At 57.4% G+C, this 17,673-nt stretch overlaps 2 protein-coding genes across 3 annotated transcripts in view; both read left to right on the top strand.

Moving 5' to 3' along the window:
* The first annotated feature begins 298 nt into the window (after positions 1–298).
* Positions 299–6,775, top strand: TSEN54 (tRNA splicing endonuclease subunit 54). Of its 2 annotated transcripts, none has more exons than XR_008201028.1 (11): positions 299–356; positions 524–688; positions 800–863; positions 948–1,031; positions 1,371–1,469; positions 2,571–2,623; positions 3,553–3,645; positions 3,861–4,504; positions 5,299–5,371; positions 5,686–5,802; positions 6,307–6,320. XR_008201028.1 is itself a non-coding variant. In XM_052658097.1 (11 exons), the coding sequence occupies exons 1-11, from the start codon at positions 301–303 to the stop codon at positions 6,455–6,457; spliced, it is 1,587 nt and encodes a 528-aa protein (XP_052514057.1). In that variant the 5' UTR covers positions 299–300; the 3' UTR covers positions 6,458–6,775. The 2 variants fall into 2 exon arrangements, 1 of the variants encoding a protein (XP_052514057.1); XM_052658097.1 differs by having other exon boundaries at positions 5,299–5,359; positions 6,307–6,775.
* Positions 6,776–7,929: 1,154 nt separating this feature from the next.
* LLGL2 (LLGL scribble cell polarity complex component 2) overlaps positions 7,930–17,673 on the top strand; it is a 33,347-nt gene continuing 23,603 nt past the window's right edge. Inside the window, exon 1 of the mRNA XM_052658165.1 lies at positions 7,930–7,982. The gene's annotated coding sequence lies outside the window, so the exon portion shown is untranslated. The remainder of the gene's footprint in view (positions 7,983–17,673) is intronic.

The raw sequence follows: 17,673 nt of genomic DNA, 5'->3' as shown, positions 1-17,673 counted from the left end.
GAGCCTCCTCGAGAACTACTAGAGAGGAGCCCCAGAGGCAGGCGGGGGATAGGAGAAGGGGAGCTCCTACAAATCCAAAACTAGCAAGCTCTCCGCCCCCTAGTAATCGCGGCGCATATTTGTCGTCGGGCGCTAGGACCCAGGACACCCAGGAAGGTGGGAAGCAGGTGGGTGGACCGGAGACCCGGGGAGCGGCGGTGGAACACGCGCGCGCTAGGGCCGCGCGGACTCCCGGAGGTGGGCGGGGCTGGGGGGGCTGGGGCAGGGCGGTGCGCGCGCAGCGTCGGCCAGCCCCACCCGATGGATCCCGAGCCCGAGTCGGCCTCCGTGGAGGTTCCGGCCGGGCGCGTGCTCAGGTGCGACGTGGCCGGGCCTGGGGGTGGAGGGTGGGGGGTGGGGGGCAGGAGCCGTGGCCGTGGGGTAGCCGCGGGAGAGAGCCCGGGGCACCCGAGCCGGGGATCCCCAGCCTGGGCTGAGCGGCCCCGATTGCGCGGCGCTAACGCCGCGGCCCTTTCGCCTCCAGTGCCCCGGAGCTCTTCGCCGCACGTTCCCGGTCCCAGAAGCTGCCCCAGCGCTCGCATGGCCCCAAGGACTTCCTCCCTGACGGCTCGGAGGCCCAGGCCGAGCGGCTGCGCTTGTGCCGCCAGGAGCTCTGGCAGCTGCTGGCCGAGGAGCGCGTGGAGCGCCTGTGAGAGGGGCGGGCCGGGGCGGGGGCGGAGCCGGGGCGGGCTGGGCTGCTGGACCCCGTAAGTCTGATCCGGTGGGTTTGAGACGGACCCCTCTCCCTGCTCCTCGCCAGGGGCAGTTTGGTGGCCGCCGAGTGGAAACCAGAAGAAGGCTTCGTGGAGTTGAAGTCTCCTGCGGTGAGCGGCGGGGCTCAGGGACCGGGGACCCGCCTCCTCTGCCTTCCCGGGCTCCTTCGTGACATTGCTCTGGGTCCCCCGCAGGGTAAATTCTGGCAGACCATGGGCTTCTCAGAGCAGGGCCGGCAGCGGCTTCATCCAGAAGAGGCCTTGTATCTCCTGGAGTGTGTGAGTGGGGCCCCTGGGAGAGTGGAGAGGGGATTGTGACCAAGGAACCGGAAGGGCGTTTCTACTCAGGGAAAAGGTATCTACAACCGAGTATTCGGGTGGGGGCGGGGGCTTGTAATCTGCTTTCTGGAGCAGTTGACAAGAATGTCACGCAGGGAGCAGGCTTTCCAGTCTGTTAGTGACGCTGCCTCCCTCTCCCCGCTCCCCTTCCTGGCCGGCCTGATTCTTGCCGTGATGGGTGTGGGGTGTAGCACGCAGATAGCAGAGTGGGGAAGTTGCTCCCTTGGCCGTGCCACCACAGGGAGGGTTCACAAGCCGAGCTGTGGGCTGCACTTTCAGGGCTCCATCCAGCTCTTCCACCAAGACCTTCCGCTGTCTATCCAAGAGGCCTACCAGCTGCTGCTGACCGAGGACACAGTGACTTTCCTGCAGTACCAGGTATCAGCCACCCTTTATAAGAACCTACAAGAGCTTCCCTGGCGGCTCAGTGGTAAAGAACCCACCTGCCAATGCAGGAGACTCTGAATCAACCGGGTAGATCCCCTGGAGAAGGAAACTGCAACCCACTCCTGTATTCTTGCCTGGGAAATCCCATGGACAGAAGGAGCCTGGCGGGCTACAGTCCATGGGGTCACAAAAGAATCAGACACAACTTAGTGACTAAACAACAACAAGGTGCTGGACACAGAGCCACGTGCTGAGGCTCCAAGACTGACAAGGGCTTATGTTCTAGGGGTGGCACTTGGGTAATATATAGGTAAGAAAGCAAATGGATGGTTGACTTCAGAGTTAAGTGCCAGGAAAAACACAGAGGAGGAGGGGCACAAGGCTAGAGACATAAATGTGGAGATCTTGATGGCATGGATATTTCAGGCTCCACCAGGCTGTAGGGAGGTGTGGCCAGAGTAGAGGCCTGTGTCTGAAATCTGGGGCACTCTAATATGAGGAGGTCAGGGGGAAGATAACGGATGTGAGGAGTGTCCAGCAGCGGAGAAGACCAGGAGAGGGGGCATCAGAGAGACCACAAGGTCTTTTCAGGAGGAAGTGCTTGGCTGCGTTGAATGCTACTGAGAGATCAAGCAAGCTGGGGCATACCTGCGTACATTGCTCATATACGGATGCAGGGCCACACGGAGGAACATGTGGTTCATCCAAAACCCACCCATCTCTGGAAGTGTTGTGGGGCAGCAGGATGTCCATCTCCTTCTGTTTGTCTTGTCTGTATTGTAGTCAGGAGCTTCACTTGTGACAGCTTTTGTCAAAATATTTTGGTTTATAGTTTTTTCCCTGGTCCATCAGCTATCAGCTTTTTGGGATTTGCATTTAAATCAAGAAACTGCTGTCATTTGTGCCCAGGGTAAGGCCAGTGAGAGACAGGAACTCAGAGACTTGAGACCTCAGTGTGGGGAGGGTGTTTATTAGAGAGTATGGTCCTGCCGGTACCAGGGTTTGGAATCTGGGGGTGTGGTGAATGGCTTCTGTCTGGAAAACAGTTTGTTTTCATAAGTGGATTTCTGACTTCTGGTTTATCTTTTTGAGGTCTTCAGCCACCTGAAGAGACTCGGCTATGTGGTTCGACGATTCCAACCAAGGTAAATCCCTGTCTTATTTCCCTCGAATTTATCCTAGTCCCCAGCGACTAAACACAACATTGACTCCTTATTCTGTGCTGGCTGCTGAGGAATAGCAGAGAACAAAAGCACTACCCCACAGAACTTGTGTTTAGGGGAGCTTACACAAAACACCATCACTTTGCAAAATCAGTGATCTTGGAAACCTCCTATAAGCCAAACAGGGAAAACATGGTCACACAGATTAGAGTTTATCCCTTAGATCAGCACTATCTGACAGGACTTTCTGTAGTGACAAAAATATTCATTGTCTGTGTTGTCCAGTATATGTGGCTTGTGTGGAATTTTTAATTTTAATAGATTTAAATTTAACTTAAATAGCCCCTTGTATCTAGGGCTACTATAATGGACAGTACAGCCTCACAGCCATAAGAAAAAATCATGGCGGGGAAGAATGCTGTAATAAAGGGCCATAATACACTGCTGAGTATAAAAAGGACCAAACAGCAGTATGTTAGTAGAGTGTCATTTTTGACAGAGAAAGATATGGAGAAAGACAGTCAATATGTGTGTTTGTAGGAAACAAAATGTTACCTTGGTATCCATTGGGTTTTATTTTCATTTTTATTTATTTTCCAAGTTTTCCAGTTCTCCTGACTTTTCTCACCAGTGTTATTTATTGCTGGCTCTGCAGGAGCCCTGATGTCAGGGAACCTCTGTTCAAAGGTACCACTGATGAGACCCAGAGGCCTGGACAAAGATGCGCAGGGAGGCCCCTGTGTCTGCCCCTGTTACTCTGTGTGGGGTCTGCCTGGGGCTCCCACCCTTGGTTACGGTTCTAGCCCTGGCCCGCTGACTTAGTCTGGGCCAGTCCCTCACACATTCCAAGGGGAGCACCAGACTGAGGAGGTGGATCAGTTGCCCACCTCCTACCCCATTCTCACCCACAGCTCCGTCCTGTCCCCGTACGAGCGGCAGCTGAACTTGGACAGCGGTGCCCAGTGCCTGGAGGGCAAGAGGAAGAGGAGAAGCTCCAGCTCTCAGTAATGCTCCCCACGTGGCCACCCCACAGGGAGAGTTCTGTGGAAGTGCTGGTGTTCGGGACCTTGGAGAATGCCTGGGCTTAAGAGTTGGGCTGGGGCGGCTTCTGCAGGGGTGGCTCCTGCAGGGGCTCAGGGAGGCAGTATGGCTTGTGGGGGTCATGTGCACCTCAGCAGTCAGGAGCAGATGGACTGCGTTTCCTCCCCACGTCCCTCAGGTCTATTAATAAGAAGCCCAAGGCCCTGCAGAACCCCCTGCAGGGGATGGATGGAACACCTGAGAGCCCAGCAGCTTGCAGCCCACCTCCCCAGAACCAGAATAGCTGCCTCCCAGAGGAGAAACCCCAGGAGTCAAGCCCCGTAAAGAGCCCTGAGGGCCCCCTTCAGCTGCTGGGGTCCCTGGAACCCTGCCCTGGTCTGGGCAAGGAGAGGGCGCAATGCAGCCCAGAGAATGGCAAAATAGAAGACGGGGTTATGGGGGCTTGTAAGCCCCGCTGGAACTTTGAGCAGATCTCCTTCCCCAACATGGCTGCAGACAGCCGCCATACCCTCCTGCTTGCCCCAGCCCCTGAGCTGCTCCCGGCCAACGTGGCTGGACGGGAGACAGACACCGAGTCCTGGTGCCAGAGGCTCAACCAGCGGAAGGAGAAGCTCTCTCGGCGGGAACGGGAGCGGCAGGCAGAGGCCCAGCACTTCCGCGAGGATGTGAATGCCGACCCCCAGGTGCAGCGCTGCTCCAGCTGGCGGGAGTACAAGCAGCTGCTGCAGAGGCGGCACCTGCAGAAGACCCAGAGCCGCCCCCCACACCTGTGGGACCAGCCTGTCACCCCCTTGCTGAGTCCCGGTCGGGCCGACTCCCCAGGTACCATATCACCTTGCCATAGGCCACGGGCAGCTGAGGAATCACACGCCTTTAAAAGTGGCGTGCAGACTGCAGCTGATGGAGGCTTAAGGAAGATGGAGGAGAGAGCGGTGGGTGGAGTGGAACCCACAGGGATCTTCCACTGCGGGAAGCAGCGAAGAGGCTCGTGGGAAGGTTTAGTAGCAGCCTGGTCAGTGCCCGAGGAGAGGCGAGGAGGAATGTAAACTACAACCGCACCCTTAAAATCATAACGAGATGCATGTGGATGGCTGTGGTCTCCTGCTCTTCCACCTCTGTTAGAGGGGAACAAGGGGGCAATATGTTGACCAAATGAAAGGATCTCCTATATACCCTACATGTTAAGAGTAGAGAATAAGGCAAGAACAGTGCTAATGAATTCAGGACTACAATCCTTATGGGAATGTGGTGCATTGTAAGGAACAAGAATGGGGTTGCCAGAGCAGTTAAATTTGAATTTCAGATAACTTTTTTTTTTAGTATAAGTATGTTTCAGATATTGCATGAGACGTGTGTTGGTCGCCCGGTTGTGTCCAACTCTTTGCGACCCCATGACTGGAGCTCGCCAGACTCCTCTGTCCATGGAATTCTCCAGGCAAGAATACTGGAGTGGGTTGCTATTTCCTTCTCCATGCATGAGACATACCTGTACTTAAAAAAAAAAAAAAAAACCTGCTAAATCTGGCAACCCCAAACAAGATGGCAGATTGAGAGATGTCAGGGGGTCTGGATGGTTGACTCTCCTCATGAGTGCCTTGTTTTCACCGTCCTTGTAGCCACGGTCCTTCAGCAGATCTCTGTGCTGCAGACGACACACCTTGCTGATGGAGGTGCCCGGTGAGTCTCCAGGTAGTGCCCACCTCTATAGTACTTGGGGCACCAGCAGGAGTTGGCAGCTGGGATTTGACTCCTGAGGTTGGGCATGAGCTGGGGGATCATTTCAGGGGCCCCTACCCTGGTAATAATACTCATGTGTGTCTGCAGGAGTAAGAGCCAAGTAGATTGATGATTTATCCCACTGGTTCTGAGATAGGGTCACTGCCCCTCCTTAGTCTCCCTGGAGGAGGCTGCTCCCTCAAACTGGGGGAGGAAAAAGGTGGTATGGAAAGAAAAGGTGCGAGAGGAGTGCCCCTGTCTCCTAAGGTTTCTCATTCTGTCCTCAGGCTGCTGGAGAAGCCCGGGGGCTTGGAGATCAGCTTTGATGTCTACCAGGCTGACGCCGTGGCCACCTTCCGAAAGAATAACCCTGGCAAGCCCTATGTCCGGCTGTGCATTAGCGGGTATGAGACCAGTGAGCACAGCTGCGAGTCCTCTTGTAAACCACGTGGACGTCCCCTCCGTGCCCCGCGCCCCCCCCCCCCCCCCCCCCCGCTAATCTGTCAGTCCCTGAGAAGAACCAGTGGTCCAGAGAGGTCACACAGCCAGTTAGTGCTACAGGAACCCAAGCTTTCTCATCCTCAGCTCTCACTCCTGTCCTTTTCTAGTAGCTTTTCTTCTGGGCTACTTCAGTACCAGGCTCAGCCAGCAGAAGGATGTGAACGAGGGGTTTCCGGGCTAAAAGAGAGGCAAGACCCTCACTATTCCCAGGCTCCTTACCCTACCAGGGGCCTGGGTGTTACTTGAAGAATCAGCCATGTGGTTTTCAGACAGGAGAGCCCGGGGCCAGGCTTCTCGTCCCCCCAACTCCTGTCATACATCGGCCTTCCCTGGGAGCTTAGGAGGGTTGGCTTCCCAAACTCATGGGTGGGCTCTGCCAGGTCTCAGTCTAACCTTGATTCTTGCAGATCTGATGAGCTGGTCCCAGACCTCTGCACCCTCAAGCGGTTGTCCTACCAGAGTGGGGATGTCCCTCTGATTTTTGCCCTGGTGGATCATGGAGACATCTCCTTCTACAGCTTCAGGGACTTCACGCTGCCCAGGGATCTGGAACACTGACCACCCAGCTGGGGTCTGCCCTGGGGGACCTGGACTGTCCACTCTCAGGGACCATCGCAGTTGCCTCCTACACCCAGACTCTGACCTGTAGCTTCAAAGGCTAGTCTGGGCCTTGGCCTTGGGTGTCTGATGCTCACAGGAGAGCAAAGCCTTGCCCCGCTACCTGGCCTTTGCAGTGCTTCCAAGCCCCAGGTCTGAGACTGCTGCCTTGCAGTAATCCCCTTGGAATTCAGGACTAGATTCCAAGAGGCCAGTGAGGTGGGGCAGAAGAGAAGACTCTGTGCCTTTAAATGAGAGGGTGCCTGCTTCATGCGATAAAGCCAAAGCCATTAAAAAAAAAAAAAAAATATATATATATATATATCCTTTTACTGCTGTGGCTGGATTTACTAGAAGAGTCCTCCCTACCCCACCATCCTTCGGAATTGGCCCCCAGGCCCTCCCCACCCACAGCGCTGCTTTCTCTGGTGCAACAGCTAGAAGCAGCCCGTGGGAGGGCAGAAATGCGACCCCAAGCCTTTCTCCGGGAAGTCACTGACCTCTAGTTAGTTTGGCTTTCAGAAAGGTAGTCCGAGGTGGGAGGTTGGCACTCCACCGGGTCCTTCCCAGAACACAGCCGGCTCCGGGTAGAGGGGCGATGGAGAGGCGCCACGTCGGCGTGGCTCGAACGCTAGTCGTTTCAAACTGTGGGGTGGAGCGTGCCTCCGCCCCCCGTTCTTCCCTCTCGTCGTTCCAATTGCCCTCCCTCGTGCTAAAAACTCTGCTGCTGCCGCTGTCGGAGGCAGGGCTCGGAGGAGGGTTCAGGCTTGGGGCCGCCCGGAGAGGAGGTGCTTCGGCGACGACCCTGTTCCCAAAGCACCTAGCTCTCGGGTCTCGAAACTTGGCCCTGTGTCCGCCGGTCCTCCTCCCTGATAGGGTTGGACACTTTCAGGAAGAACAGGCAGGGCTTTGCCCCTCCCTCCGGGGCAGCCCGGGGCCGGGTCGTGGGAGAGACCACTCCCCTCTGCAGCCGGACCTGGGAGGTAGCCCGGGGCAGGCGCGCGTTCCGGGAACTATTTCCTCCTCCGGGAGGCGGCGGGACACTGGGCGCGGCGCGGGAGTCCTGCGGCCCAAGGTGAGCGCAGGTGAGGCTGGGGGCGGGCTGGCAGTGCCTCGTGCATATTCACGCGGGCCGGGGCCCCGCCCCCGGGCGGGACGGAGCCGTGGATTGGCCTGAGCGCAGTCCCGCCTCCCCGAGGGCGCCGGCGCGGCTCCCCCGCCTCGACGGCCGCGAACTGCTAGGGGCGGGGCCAGGGGCGGGGGCGGGGGCAGGGTCGGGGGCGGGGCCGCTGGGCCCGGCGCTCAGGGCCGGCTCTCCCTTTATGTAAATAGCGGCGGCCCCGCCCCCTGCTCGCCGCGCCGGAGGTGAGCAGGAAGGAGACGGCCGCCCAGCAGCCTGCGGGCCTGCGGCGGAGCGAGCGGAGCGGGTGGCCGGGGCCGAAGGAGGATTCGGAGGCCTCGGGCGGGGGCCGGTCTGGGGTTCCAGGTGAGGTGCGGGCCGGGGCCCACCTGGCCGAGGCCGCCCCCTCGGGGCGCCCGCCGGCCGGAGCGGGAAGGCAGGGGAGGGCCGGGACCCCTGGCCTCCCCGGGCGGGGAGGGCTGCGCGCGGGTCCGCTCCGCCTCGCCCCGGATCCCGTCGCTCCGCTCGTCTGGGAGACAGACACCTGTAGAAAGTGCGGCTGGGAACTTTTCCGTGCCCGATCCGCCCGCGATCACAGACAGAACTTGGGTTTCGGGCTTGCACAGTCGTGTTGGCTTGGTAGAGCGGGGAACAGGTGCTCGGCCCGGCAGAGTGCGAGGGTCACCGCGGGCGGAGACGGAGCCCCCGAGCCCCGGGCCCCACGTGTAAGGCGCCTGGCCGGAGAGGCTGGCGACGCGCGCCCCCGGCGGCCCTCTCTCCGCCCGAGGGGGCCGGAGCGCGTTACGTCGGCGGCTTAGCCCCTGCCCCTGCCATCTGGGCCCTCTGCCTACCGGCCCTTTGTGCCTCCTAATCCCCGGACGCAGGAAGCCCGCGGGAGGGACTTGGGTCTTGGGGCCTTTCTCTGCCCCAGGCAGCTTTGGATCCCTTTGGGGGACGTGATGGAGACCCAGCCTCTTTTCCACGGCCACGGGGGTGGGGTTACGCTGCGGGACGCTGGGACTTGGCGAGAAGTGAGAAATTCTGTGTGTCAAAGAAAGTGCAGTTTGCTCTTGGTTTTCTCAGGTCTGGACGGTTCCCAGGCACCCTGAACTTGGGCTGCGGGTAGAACTGACGATTACCAGGAGAGCTATGGTAGTGGCCCCCTGAGGCTCTCACCTGAGACAGGTGAGCTTTGCGTGAGGTGGGCGGGGCGTAGACTCAGCGCCCTTCCCTTGGGGATCCTTGTGCCAGATGCAGGGCATCTTAACCTAGGCTCTAGGCACCCTTCCCGGAGCTTCCAACTCAGAGTCTTTTCAATCTGGGGAGGGGATTCTGAGCAGAGAGGGGAAGAAGGAAGGGTTGTGTGTCACGGAGACAGGAAACCCCAGGTGGGAGGCTCAGAGCAGCATTACTGAAGAGCCCTGGCCAGCTCAGCGGGGAGCCAAGAGCAGAAGTGGCTTCTGAGGAAGACCGTCTGGGTTTTGTGAGCTGAAGCATGGGAATGGTCCTGGAAGAGATGGGCCAGCTTCTTTATGTTATGCACAGGGCATTCGGATTTGGTTTTCTTCAACCATCTGCCCACAGTGCTCACTTTCGTCAGTGAGGACTCAGACCAAACTCTGGGTGCTTCGAGTGCCTGCTGCTCTTCTCTAAAGTTAAATGGGGCCAGTCTCGGTGGGAGCCCCTAGGCAGTTATTTCCAAGGTCTGGGTCATCCTGCATCCCTAATCTTCTCTGAGTCAAAGAAGCATCCCCTTTAGCAGCAGACTAATATAATTTTATTAACTTAGTAACTTAGTCCTTTGTTATTGTTTAGTCGCTAAGTCCTGTTGGATTCTTTCCCCACCCCATGGACAGTAACCCGCCAGACTCCTCTGTCCATGGGATTTCCCAGGCAAAAATACAGGAGTGCGTTGCCGTTTCCTTCTCCAGGAGATCTTCTGGACCCTGGGATCGAACCCATGTGTTCTGCATTGGCTGGTGGATTCTTTATCGCTGAGCCACAAGGGAAACCAGCTTCTTAGTAGCATTTTAAAAGTGTCTTAATCCCAGATAACCCATAATAGGGTCAAAAATTTAAAAGGTAATAGGCGCTCCCAAGAGGGAAAAAACTTCCCTCTTGCTTCGTAGTCTTGCCTCAGGTGTAGTGCTTGCTTTTTTTTTCTTTTTTGGTTGTGCTAGGTCTTCTCTGCTGCACGGGCTCTTCTCTAGTCATGGCGAGTGGAGGCTACTCTCTAACTGTGGTGTGCAGACTTCTTGTTGCAGTGACTTTTTGTTGTGGAGCACAGGCTCTACGGTGCACAGGCTTCAGTAGTTGCAGTACGTGGGCTCAGTAATTGTGGCTCCTGAGGTCAAGAGCACACGCTCAATAGTTGTGGCAAATGGGCTTAGTTGCCGTGCATCATGTGGGATCTTCCCAGACCAGGGATTGAACCTGTGTCTCCGTCAGGTGGATTCTTTACCACTGAACAACCAGGAAGCCCTCAGTAAGGCTTTTAGTGTCTTTCCAGACTCAGGTATAGTTTTGAATTGTGCCATGCTGATTTTTCACTACATGACCTTGACTCTGTTACTTAACCGTGCCGAACCTCGGTGAGCCTTGTTTTTACAGATGTTGACAAGAGGATGAAAAATATCATAAACACCTGGTCCTGGCCGGCGCCAGGTGAGGGCGGGCTGCTTAGCCTCCCCACGAAGCATAAAAGCCATGCGGTCACTTGCAGCAAGCCTTAGGGCAAATGCCGGGGCCTTTTGAACCCAGACGGGTCTTGAGGGCAGTTGGTTTCTCTGTCCAGAAATCCCGAGTTTTGAAAACCTCTGGAGAATGAGAACTTTGAGAATGAGGCTGTTGCTTCTTGGAGGGCTGAGGTCTCTCCTAACTTTCCCTTCGGTTCCAGTGGCCCTCGGTATTTCTGCTGCTGCTTAGAAAAGCTGGGAGTGAGGCCTGGTGGCCAGACCCCAGCTGGGGCAGCCTTTCCTGGGGGGAGTGTGTGTGTGTGTACAATCTAATCTCCTCTGCTTTGTACTCGGGGGAGGGCTTGACTGTTACACATTCTGCACCCTGGTGGGGGGGGGAGGCGGGGTCAGTGAGTAGGGGAAGCGCGTTCCTGGGCTGCTCTGTTGCCATTAAGGAGATTTTTCTCTGAACTCCGTCATGAGTTCTGTCAACCTCATTCAGGGAAGATATATCTCCTGCCAGGACTTCCTGGCCCCGGGACCCTCCCTCCCATAGAGAAGGTGGTGCATGGAGCTGGGAAGGGTGGGATCCTCTGCCATCAGCCTGCGCCCTGCCGTCTACCCCACTGGAGACACTGAGCATCCCTGGCGGGAGTCAGGGGCAATGTGGCGTCTGTAGAAGGGTCCTCCCAGACATGTCAGCCGCAGCTTTTGAGACACCCGAATCAGGGGCCCAGCGAAGGCCCAGGACACCCATGGCCTCTGCCCCTGGGTTGGCTGCTTTGAGCGGCACTGGCTGCCTGGACCCACTTATCCTGAGTACTCAGCCCGGAGAGGCCTTCTTATCTCACTCGGGCGATAGCACTATCAGGGCTCCTCCTGGCTCGAGGCACGGCAGGTCTCTGGCAACGTTGTTTCCCCTGGCTCTGGAGTCCTTTGCAGGAAGAAGTGGGGTGTGGGACAGAAGATGGGGTCCCCATGGGACCACCGGTACTGTTTGCCCTCCTCCAGCCCCAGCTCCCCAGGGTTCCCTGGGAAAGCCTCCCCTCCCTGTGGGCTGTCCCCGTGGGCCTTTGTCCACCTCCCTTGGGGGTGGCCTTCTCTCCCCTACCCCGCCTCTCAGAGGAAACTGGTCCTCAGAGGAGTCACCCCATTCCTTCCCCTCCCCAGGAGCCACAGTGAATTCTTGAACTAGGAGAGGCTCCTCTGGGCGTGGGGACAGGGAAGCAGCTAGGCACCTGACTCTACCCTTCAGGAATCCAGCAGAGACTGGAGACTTTTCTCGAGACACCTGACTCAGTGTTCCCAGCGTTTGATGAGAGGGACATCTGGGCGCAGGACTGTTTGATTCTAGTAAATAATGTTATTGGTGGCTCTCCTTGCCAAGGAGCCGGGTCTCCTGAAATTCGGGCTAAGACGGGGGCCATGAGGGTATCCACGGCCCCATGTCAGGTGTAGTGTGCGCATGGCCCCGGCCTTGGCCAGAGACGTGAGAACAGGAAGTTCCCCTGGGGCCCCAGCCCAGTGCTCTTTGGGATCAGTGGCTCCTACCTGGAGAACATGTTTGCCTACTTGATCCTCATTCAGTCCCAGCTGTTCATTTATTCAACAGGTATTTGTTAGTGTCTCTGTACGTGCGGTGTGGTTTAGACACCAGGCATAATCCTTGCACCAAGCAAAGATCTCGGCTGTCACAGGACTCTTGTTCTAAAGGATGGGAATCTTGAGTAGCCAGGAATAAGTGTAGGTAATAAATAATCTGCTAAAAGGCAATATGAGCTATAGAATAAAAACTGAGGTGGGGGATTGAGACCCCTTGGGAGGGAGGGAGGTTGCAACTTTAGAAAGGGGTCAGGGTGGGCTTCATGGAAAAGGTCACACATGAGCACAGGCTTACAGAAGATGCCTTGCCTTGCTCAGTCGTGTCTGACTCTTTGGGACCCTATGGACTGTAGTCCGCCAGGCTCCTCTGTCCAAGGGGATTCTCCAGGCAAGAATACTGGAGTGGGTTACCATGCACTCCTCCAGGGGAATCTTGCTGACCCAGGGGTGGAACCGCATCCCCTGTGTTGCAGGTAGATTCTTTACCAGTGAGCTCCCTGGGAAGCCCTACAGGAAGTGAGGGAGTTATTTAAATAAAATTCGGTGCCTCTCATGTGTCAGGGAGGTTCCCTGGTGGCTCAGAGGTTAAAGCGTCTGCCTACAATGTGGGAGACCTGGGTTCGATCCCTGGGTCGGGAAGATCCCCTGGAGAAGGAAATGGCAACCCACTCCAGTATTCTTGCCTGGAGAATCCCATGGACGGAGGAGCCTGGTGGGCTACAGTCCATGGGGTCGCAAAGAGTTGGACACGACTGAGCAACTTCACTTTCACTTTCACGTGTCAGGGCCCTAAGCACTGGAGATACGACCATGGAAGGTGAGGCATGTCTGTCCTGGGGCTGACATATCCTGAAAGCTCCATGGGTTGGCCTTTCAAGTTTTAGGCAAGTCGGAGGTCATGTTATGGAGCTTGATGGGATGAACCAGGCAGCTTACCCACCCCCACCCCAGGCAAGTCGTCGTCTGTCTTCTCCCCAGAATGGCTTTGCTTTTCCCTGAAGTTGGCCAGTCCCAGTCTGTCACTTGGAGGGAGGCTGGGGTTAGATTGCAGGTGAGAACTGAATGGGGATGTGGAGAGACGCGGGCATTCTGACTTCCCACCCCCGCACCCTGCAGGAGGGCCCGCCCAGGGCTGGAGGACTGGCCTGTGGCTCCATGGGATGGACAGTGTGGCAGGAGGGGTGGTGACTGACCTGGAGTCAGCCAGGGAGGGCGAGGGCTCTTGGGGAGCCCCTTTGTCCTGGGAGCGAGGCTTGAACTGAGCGGACGCTGTGCAGTCTGGTTGGAGTTCAGCTTGGGACTTGGACTCCTCTCAGGCTTGCTAGCGCTCAGAATTAGCTGTTTCATAAGTAGTTGGGAGATGAGAGGATGCTCGTCGAGTGCTTCAAGCAGCATCTGGCCACAGTTCCCTCTCCGTCACTTTTATTGCCCAACAGCAGCAGTGACGGCAGTACTGTGGCTGCCGCCTCCTGTGTTTAGTCCCACCTCCACAGAGGTGCCCTGTGAGCCAAGGTTTGGTTGCTAAGCTGCTGGCCAGGGGCTGCCTGGTGCCTCTGGGGGATTGGGTTTCCCTGGACAACTCAGGCACCAGCAGAGCAGCCGTGGGCATCTGAGTTGGCACGGGCAGATACCGGAGGGGTCAGCAGCTGGCCCGGGCGCTTAGAGCCCTGCCTTACCATTCCCCCGGGGTGGGAGGTGCAGGGGCGTGCTCACACCCTGCAGACGGAGGCCAAAGCTGTGCGCGGGCCTCACACAGGATGTCGGGGAAGGGAGGGCGGTTTCAGCAGTAGCAGGCTGTGGGGACCTGGCTTGAGCCGGGGCTGTGCCCCACGCCAGACGTGCTCCCAGCGATTGTGAACAGTGGACACGTGCTCCCGCGGCTCCAGGAGCCTTCTTTCCCGTGGGCCCCAGGTGTCCAGAGCGCTGCTTCCAGATGTAGCCTCTCCCAGCAGCCCAGGCCATGGAGGGACCTTCTAGGGGGGGCTGGCCCATCGCACACCTCCAGGACAGGCTGGCACAGCTTGGTCAAGCCTTTGTTTCCTGGGGATAAATGAGCCCAGGTGCCCCAAACCATGCCAGCGTGGGACGAGCCATCTGTTATGAGAACCAACCCCCTTCTTCCTCCCTGTGACACTATCAGAAGTGCTGCTTAGGGCAGGGAGCCGAGACAAGCCCACCCCCATGTGTGTATTTCTTCTCTGCCTTCAGCAGGTGTGTGTGGGTCCCCTACCCATGCAGGGTCTGAGCAGAGGATGGGAAGGGAAGACCAGGTGGGATTTTACTAGCCTGAGGCCAAGTAGGTGGGCTTCCCAGGTGGCTAGTGGTAAAAACACACACACACACACACACACCTGCCAATGCAGGAGAGGCAGGTTCGATCCCTGGATCGGGATGACCCCCTGGAGAAGGAAATGTAACTTACTCCAGTACTCTTGCCTGGATAATTCCATGGACAGAGGAGACTGGCGGGCCACGGTCCCTGGGGTTGCAAAAGAGACGCCACTTAGAGACTAATCAACAAACATCTGGCCAAGTAGGCAGCTCTCCTATTTTTTTTTTTCCCAGGGTGGGCATCGGGGTGAGGGGAGACCAATTTTAAGCCAGAAGTAGTGTTGGACGATTGGAGCAGTGAAAGGGAGGGGCTGGCCAGGCCAGTGGCCCACGGGGGCCTCTCAGGCCAGCTCCAGGCACGAAGCACAGACCTGCGGGGCAGAGCAAGTACAAATGAGCCCCAGGTCGGCAAGCCTCGTGGCCCGGCAGACCCTAAGCCCTAAGTGGCCACCCCCGAGGGACCAGAGAGCTGGGCAGAGCAGGGAGGGTGGCCCACAGGTAGATCTGGTGACAGACAGAGGTTGTGGTGGGCAGGATTGGAGACTGAGAGCCATACGCATCAGAGCTGCTTCTACCACGAGGGGTGTGGGAGAAGAAGTCGAGGCCCGTAAATGCTAAGGTGCCCCCCACATCTGATGCCAAGAAGGTGTTAGTCACTCAGTCATGTCCGACTCTTTGCAGCCCATGGACTGTAGCCCACCAGGCTCCTCTTGGGAGCCTTCAGAAAGTTCTATTTGGCAGTCTTTAGACAGTTCAGGGGATGGAGAAGGTGTTTCTTCTCAGGAAGCCGCCCCCCTCTCCCAACCCTACCCCGCTAGGAGTCATGCTCTAGCCAGGTAGCTCCCCTAGTGCAGGAAACCAGGACCCTCAGAGCTCTTCCATCCCCAGTGAGTTGGTAAAGAATCTGCCTGCAGTGCAGGAGACCTGGGTTCAATCCCTGGGTCGGGAAGATCCCCTGGAGAAGGACATGGCAACCTACTCCAGTATTCTTCCTTGGAGAGTTGCATGGACAGGGGAGCATGACAGGCTACAGTCCATGGGTTGCAAAGAGTCGGACACGACTGAGTGACTTTCTTCTTGGCATCAGACGTGGCAAGGGGCTCCTTAGCTTGGAGGAGCCCTGACTTCCTCTCCCACCTCCCTCGTGGTAGAAGCAACATTGATGTCTGCAGCACCCGAGAGCTCGCCAGTCCCCTCCCAGGCCTTCCTGTTGAAGCTCACGGCCTGGGCCCCTGAAGCCTGAGGTCACACAGCTGGTTCCACCCACCTGTCTGCTCCCTGCCTCTGCTCTCAATTCGAGGTCCACAGTGGCAGGGGAGTGGGGGGCGGCAGGAGCGATCGTCCCCCAACAGGACTGAGTGCCTGCTGTGAGCACAGGGTTGTCCTCACACCTGACCGTTGCCTGGGCCCCCCTCCGTGTGATCTTATCGCCCTTCCTGGGAGGCAGATAATCAGAAAGGAGGAAAAACATCGCTGGTAATCCCATAACCCCTCCAGTGTGTTGTCAACTTATGTAAATATTTTTAATAGATTCTTCCCGACTCCTGGTTACATTGGACACATGTTTCCACAGCCATCATCTCCTGCCCTTTTCGTGACCGTCTGCCTCCCGTCGTGGGGCTGAGCACCCCTCACCCGTCCCCTGCTTTTGGCCATTTAGATGGCCTCTGATTTTTCCTAGTAGCTTAATGACCAGCATGACAAGGTTGGGGAGGGCATCCGTGGAGCTCAATGGGTGCCTGAGTCCACGGTGGTTTTAGACATTGTTTTAGCCTGAGGTGCGGTCCAGCGCTGAGGGAGCACAGTGAGTGACCAGGGTCAAGATGGGTTCAAATACAGATGCTTTTGGAAGGTGATTTAAAAAAAAAAGTTTTTATTTTATATTGGGGTACAGCTGATTAACAACATTGTGATAGTTTCAGGTGAACAGCGAAGGGGCTCAGTTGTACAGGTACATGTAGCCATTTTCCCCCAAACTCCCCTCCCATCCAGGCTGCCCCATAACATTGAGGAGAGTTCCCTGTGCTGTACGGAAGGTGATTTTTTTAAATATGCTGCCTGAGGGCCAAGAAGGTTATTTCAGAGAGAATCATGAAGACAAAACATGGAAACCAGAGTGAATGGGACTCGTGTGGGGGGCCTAGCAGATGCTCAGAGGGCCAAGCAGAGGGGGACACAGTTGGGGAGGGGAGGGCAGACCCCGTCAGGCCCCTGCCCAGGACTGTCAGGGGGTTCCCAGTGGGGACAAACTGAAGCTCTTCACTGTGGCCCACCAGGACCCCCTTCCGACCCATGGCATCCCTCCTGTTGCCTGCGCCCGGCCCCACCAGGCACATGCAAGCTTGTTCTGGCCACCTGACACGCCCTGCCCCGAATCCTCCCATGGCATACTGCTTCCCCCCATCCAGGACAGGGTGGAGGTATTGTCACCTCCATTCATTCATTCAGCGAGCTCCATGGGGGAGGAGACGAGGGTGGGAGGCACTAGAGTGTCTGGAGGTCTGGAGGAAAATTGTCCCAAGCAGAAGGAATGGCAGATGCAGAGACCCAGACCCAGGAAGGTCCTGCTGACCACCCTCGTCCCTCCATTGAAGCGTCTTCCCCTATTTTCCTGGAGGCTCTGATCTCTACCTGAAACCAGCCCACCGACTGATTTCGTGTACCTGTGAGTCACCACACCCCCCTGCCAGGGTGCAAGCTTGGCGACCTAGAGGATCTCGTCTGGCTGTCAGAGGATCTTGTACGTGCAGTCCTAGGACGGAGTTTGCCCCGTGCCAGGCCCTGGAGTTTGATAACTCTCATTGCAGACCAGCGTTCTCGGCCTCCAGGAACTGCCTGAGGGCCACCCAGCTGTGAGCCCTAGCTCTGCGTCCCCAGCCCTGGGCTTTTTCCCTGACGTCTTTTTCTCCCGCTCAGGACTGGGTTGAGTCGATAGCATCTGTTCCACCCCCGGAAGCTCCAGGCAGGCCCAGGTTCCTGAAGCTTCTCCGCAGAGAACCTGCTTGTCTGGGGTGAGTGGAGCCGAGGCTTTGCCTGGAGCTGAGTCCAGCCCGTCCCAGAGCTGTCCTCCTTCGAGATGGGAAGGCTCTTTTCAGGCCTCATCGTGGGCGGTGCTTCTGTATTGGGAGCTCCTCTGAAGGGTGGGCTGGAGTGAGCAGCACATGAGTGTGTACCCACCGAGGTCCTGACTCCGTCCCTGCAGGCCACGGGTGTCCCAGCCCGCGGGGGAGTGAGTGGCAGGGGCAGGCAAGGCCACCCAGCCCTGCCCAGCCACAGCATGCCGGTGGCCACGCCGCTGCCTGGTTGGCCCCGAGCTGAAGGCATGTGGGAGTATATCTACGTGCATCTGTGCCTTTGAACCCGGGGCTATAACCAGGCATCCGCTGTCCTGTCGTATGCCTCCTTGGCTGCCTCCCAGAGCCCCAAGAGTTGGGAATCCACCACTCCTG

The sequence above is a fragment of the Budorcas taxicolor genome, chromosome 19, assembly GCF_023091745.1.
Source record: "Budorcas taxicolor isolate Tak-1 chromosome 19, Takin1.1, whole genome shotgun sequence".
NCBI lineage: Eukaryota > Metazoa > Chordata > Mammalia > Artiodactyla > Bovidae > Budorcas > Budorcas taxicolor.
This window is presented reverse-complemented; position numbering and strand designations above follow the sequence as displayed.

Excerpts from the sequence above, each read along its gene's own strand:
- TSEN54 (XM_052658097.1), top strand. The coding sequence starts at position 301 with ATGGATCCCGAGCCCGAGTCGGCCTCCGTGGAGGTTCCGGCCGGGCGC. Across the intron at positions 864-947 it reads TGGAGTTGAAGTCTCCTGCG|GGTAAATTCTGGCAGACCAT; the intron begins GTGAGCGGCGGG and ends GGTCCCCCGCAG. Across the intron at positions 3,646-3,860 it reads AGGAGAAGCTCCAGCTCTCA|GTCTATTAATAAGAAGCCCA; the intron begins GTAATGCTCCCC and ends CACGTCCCTCAG.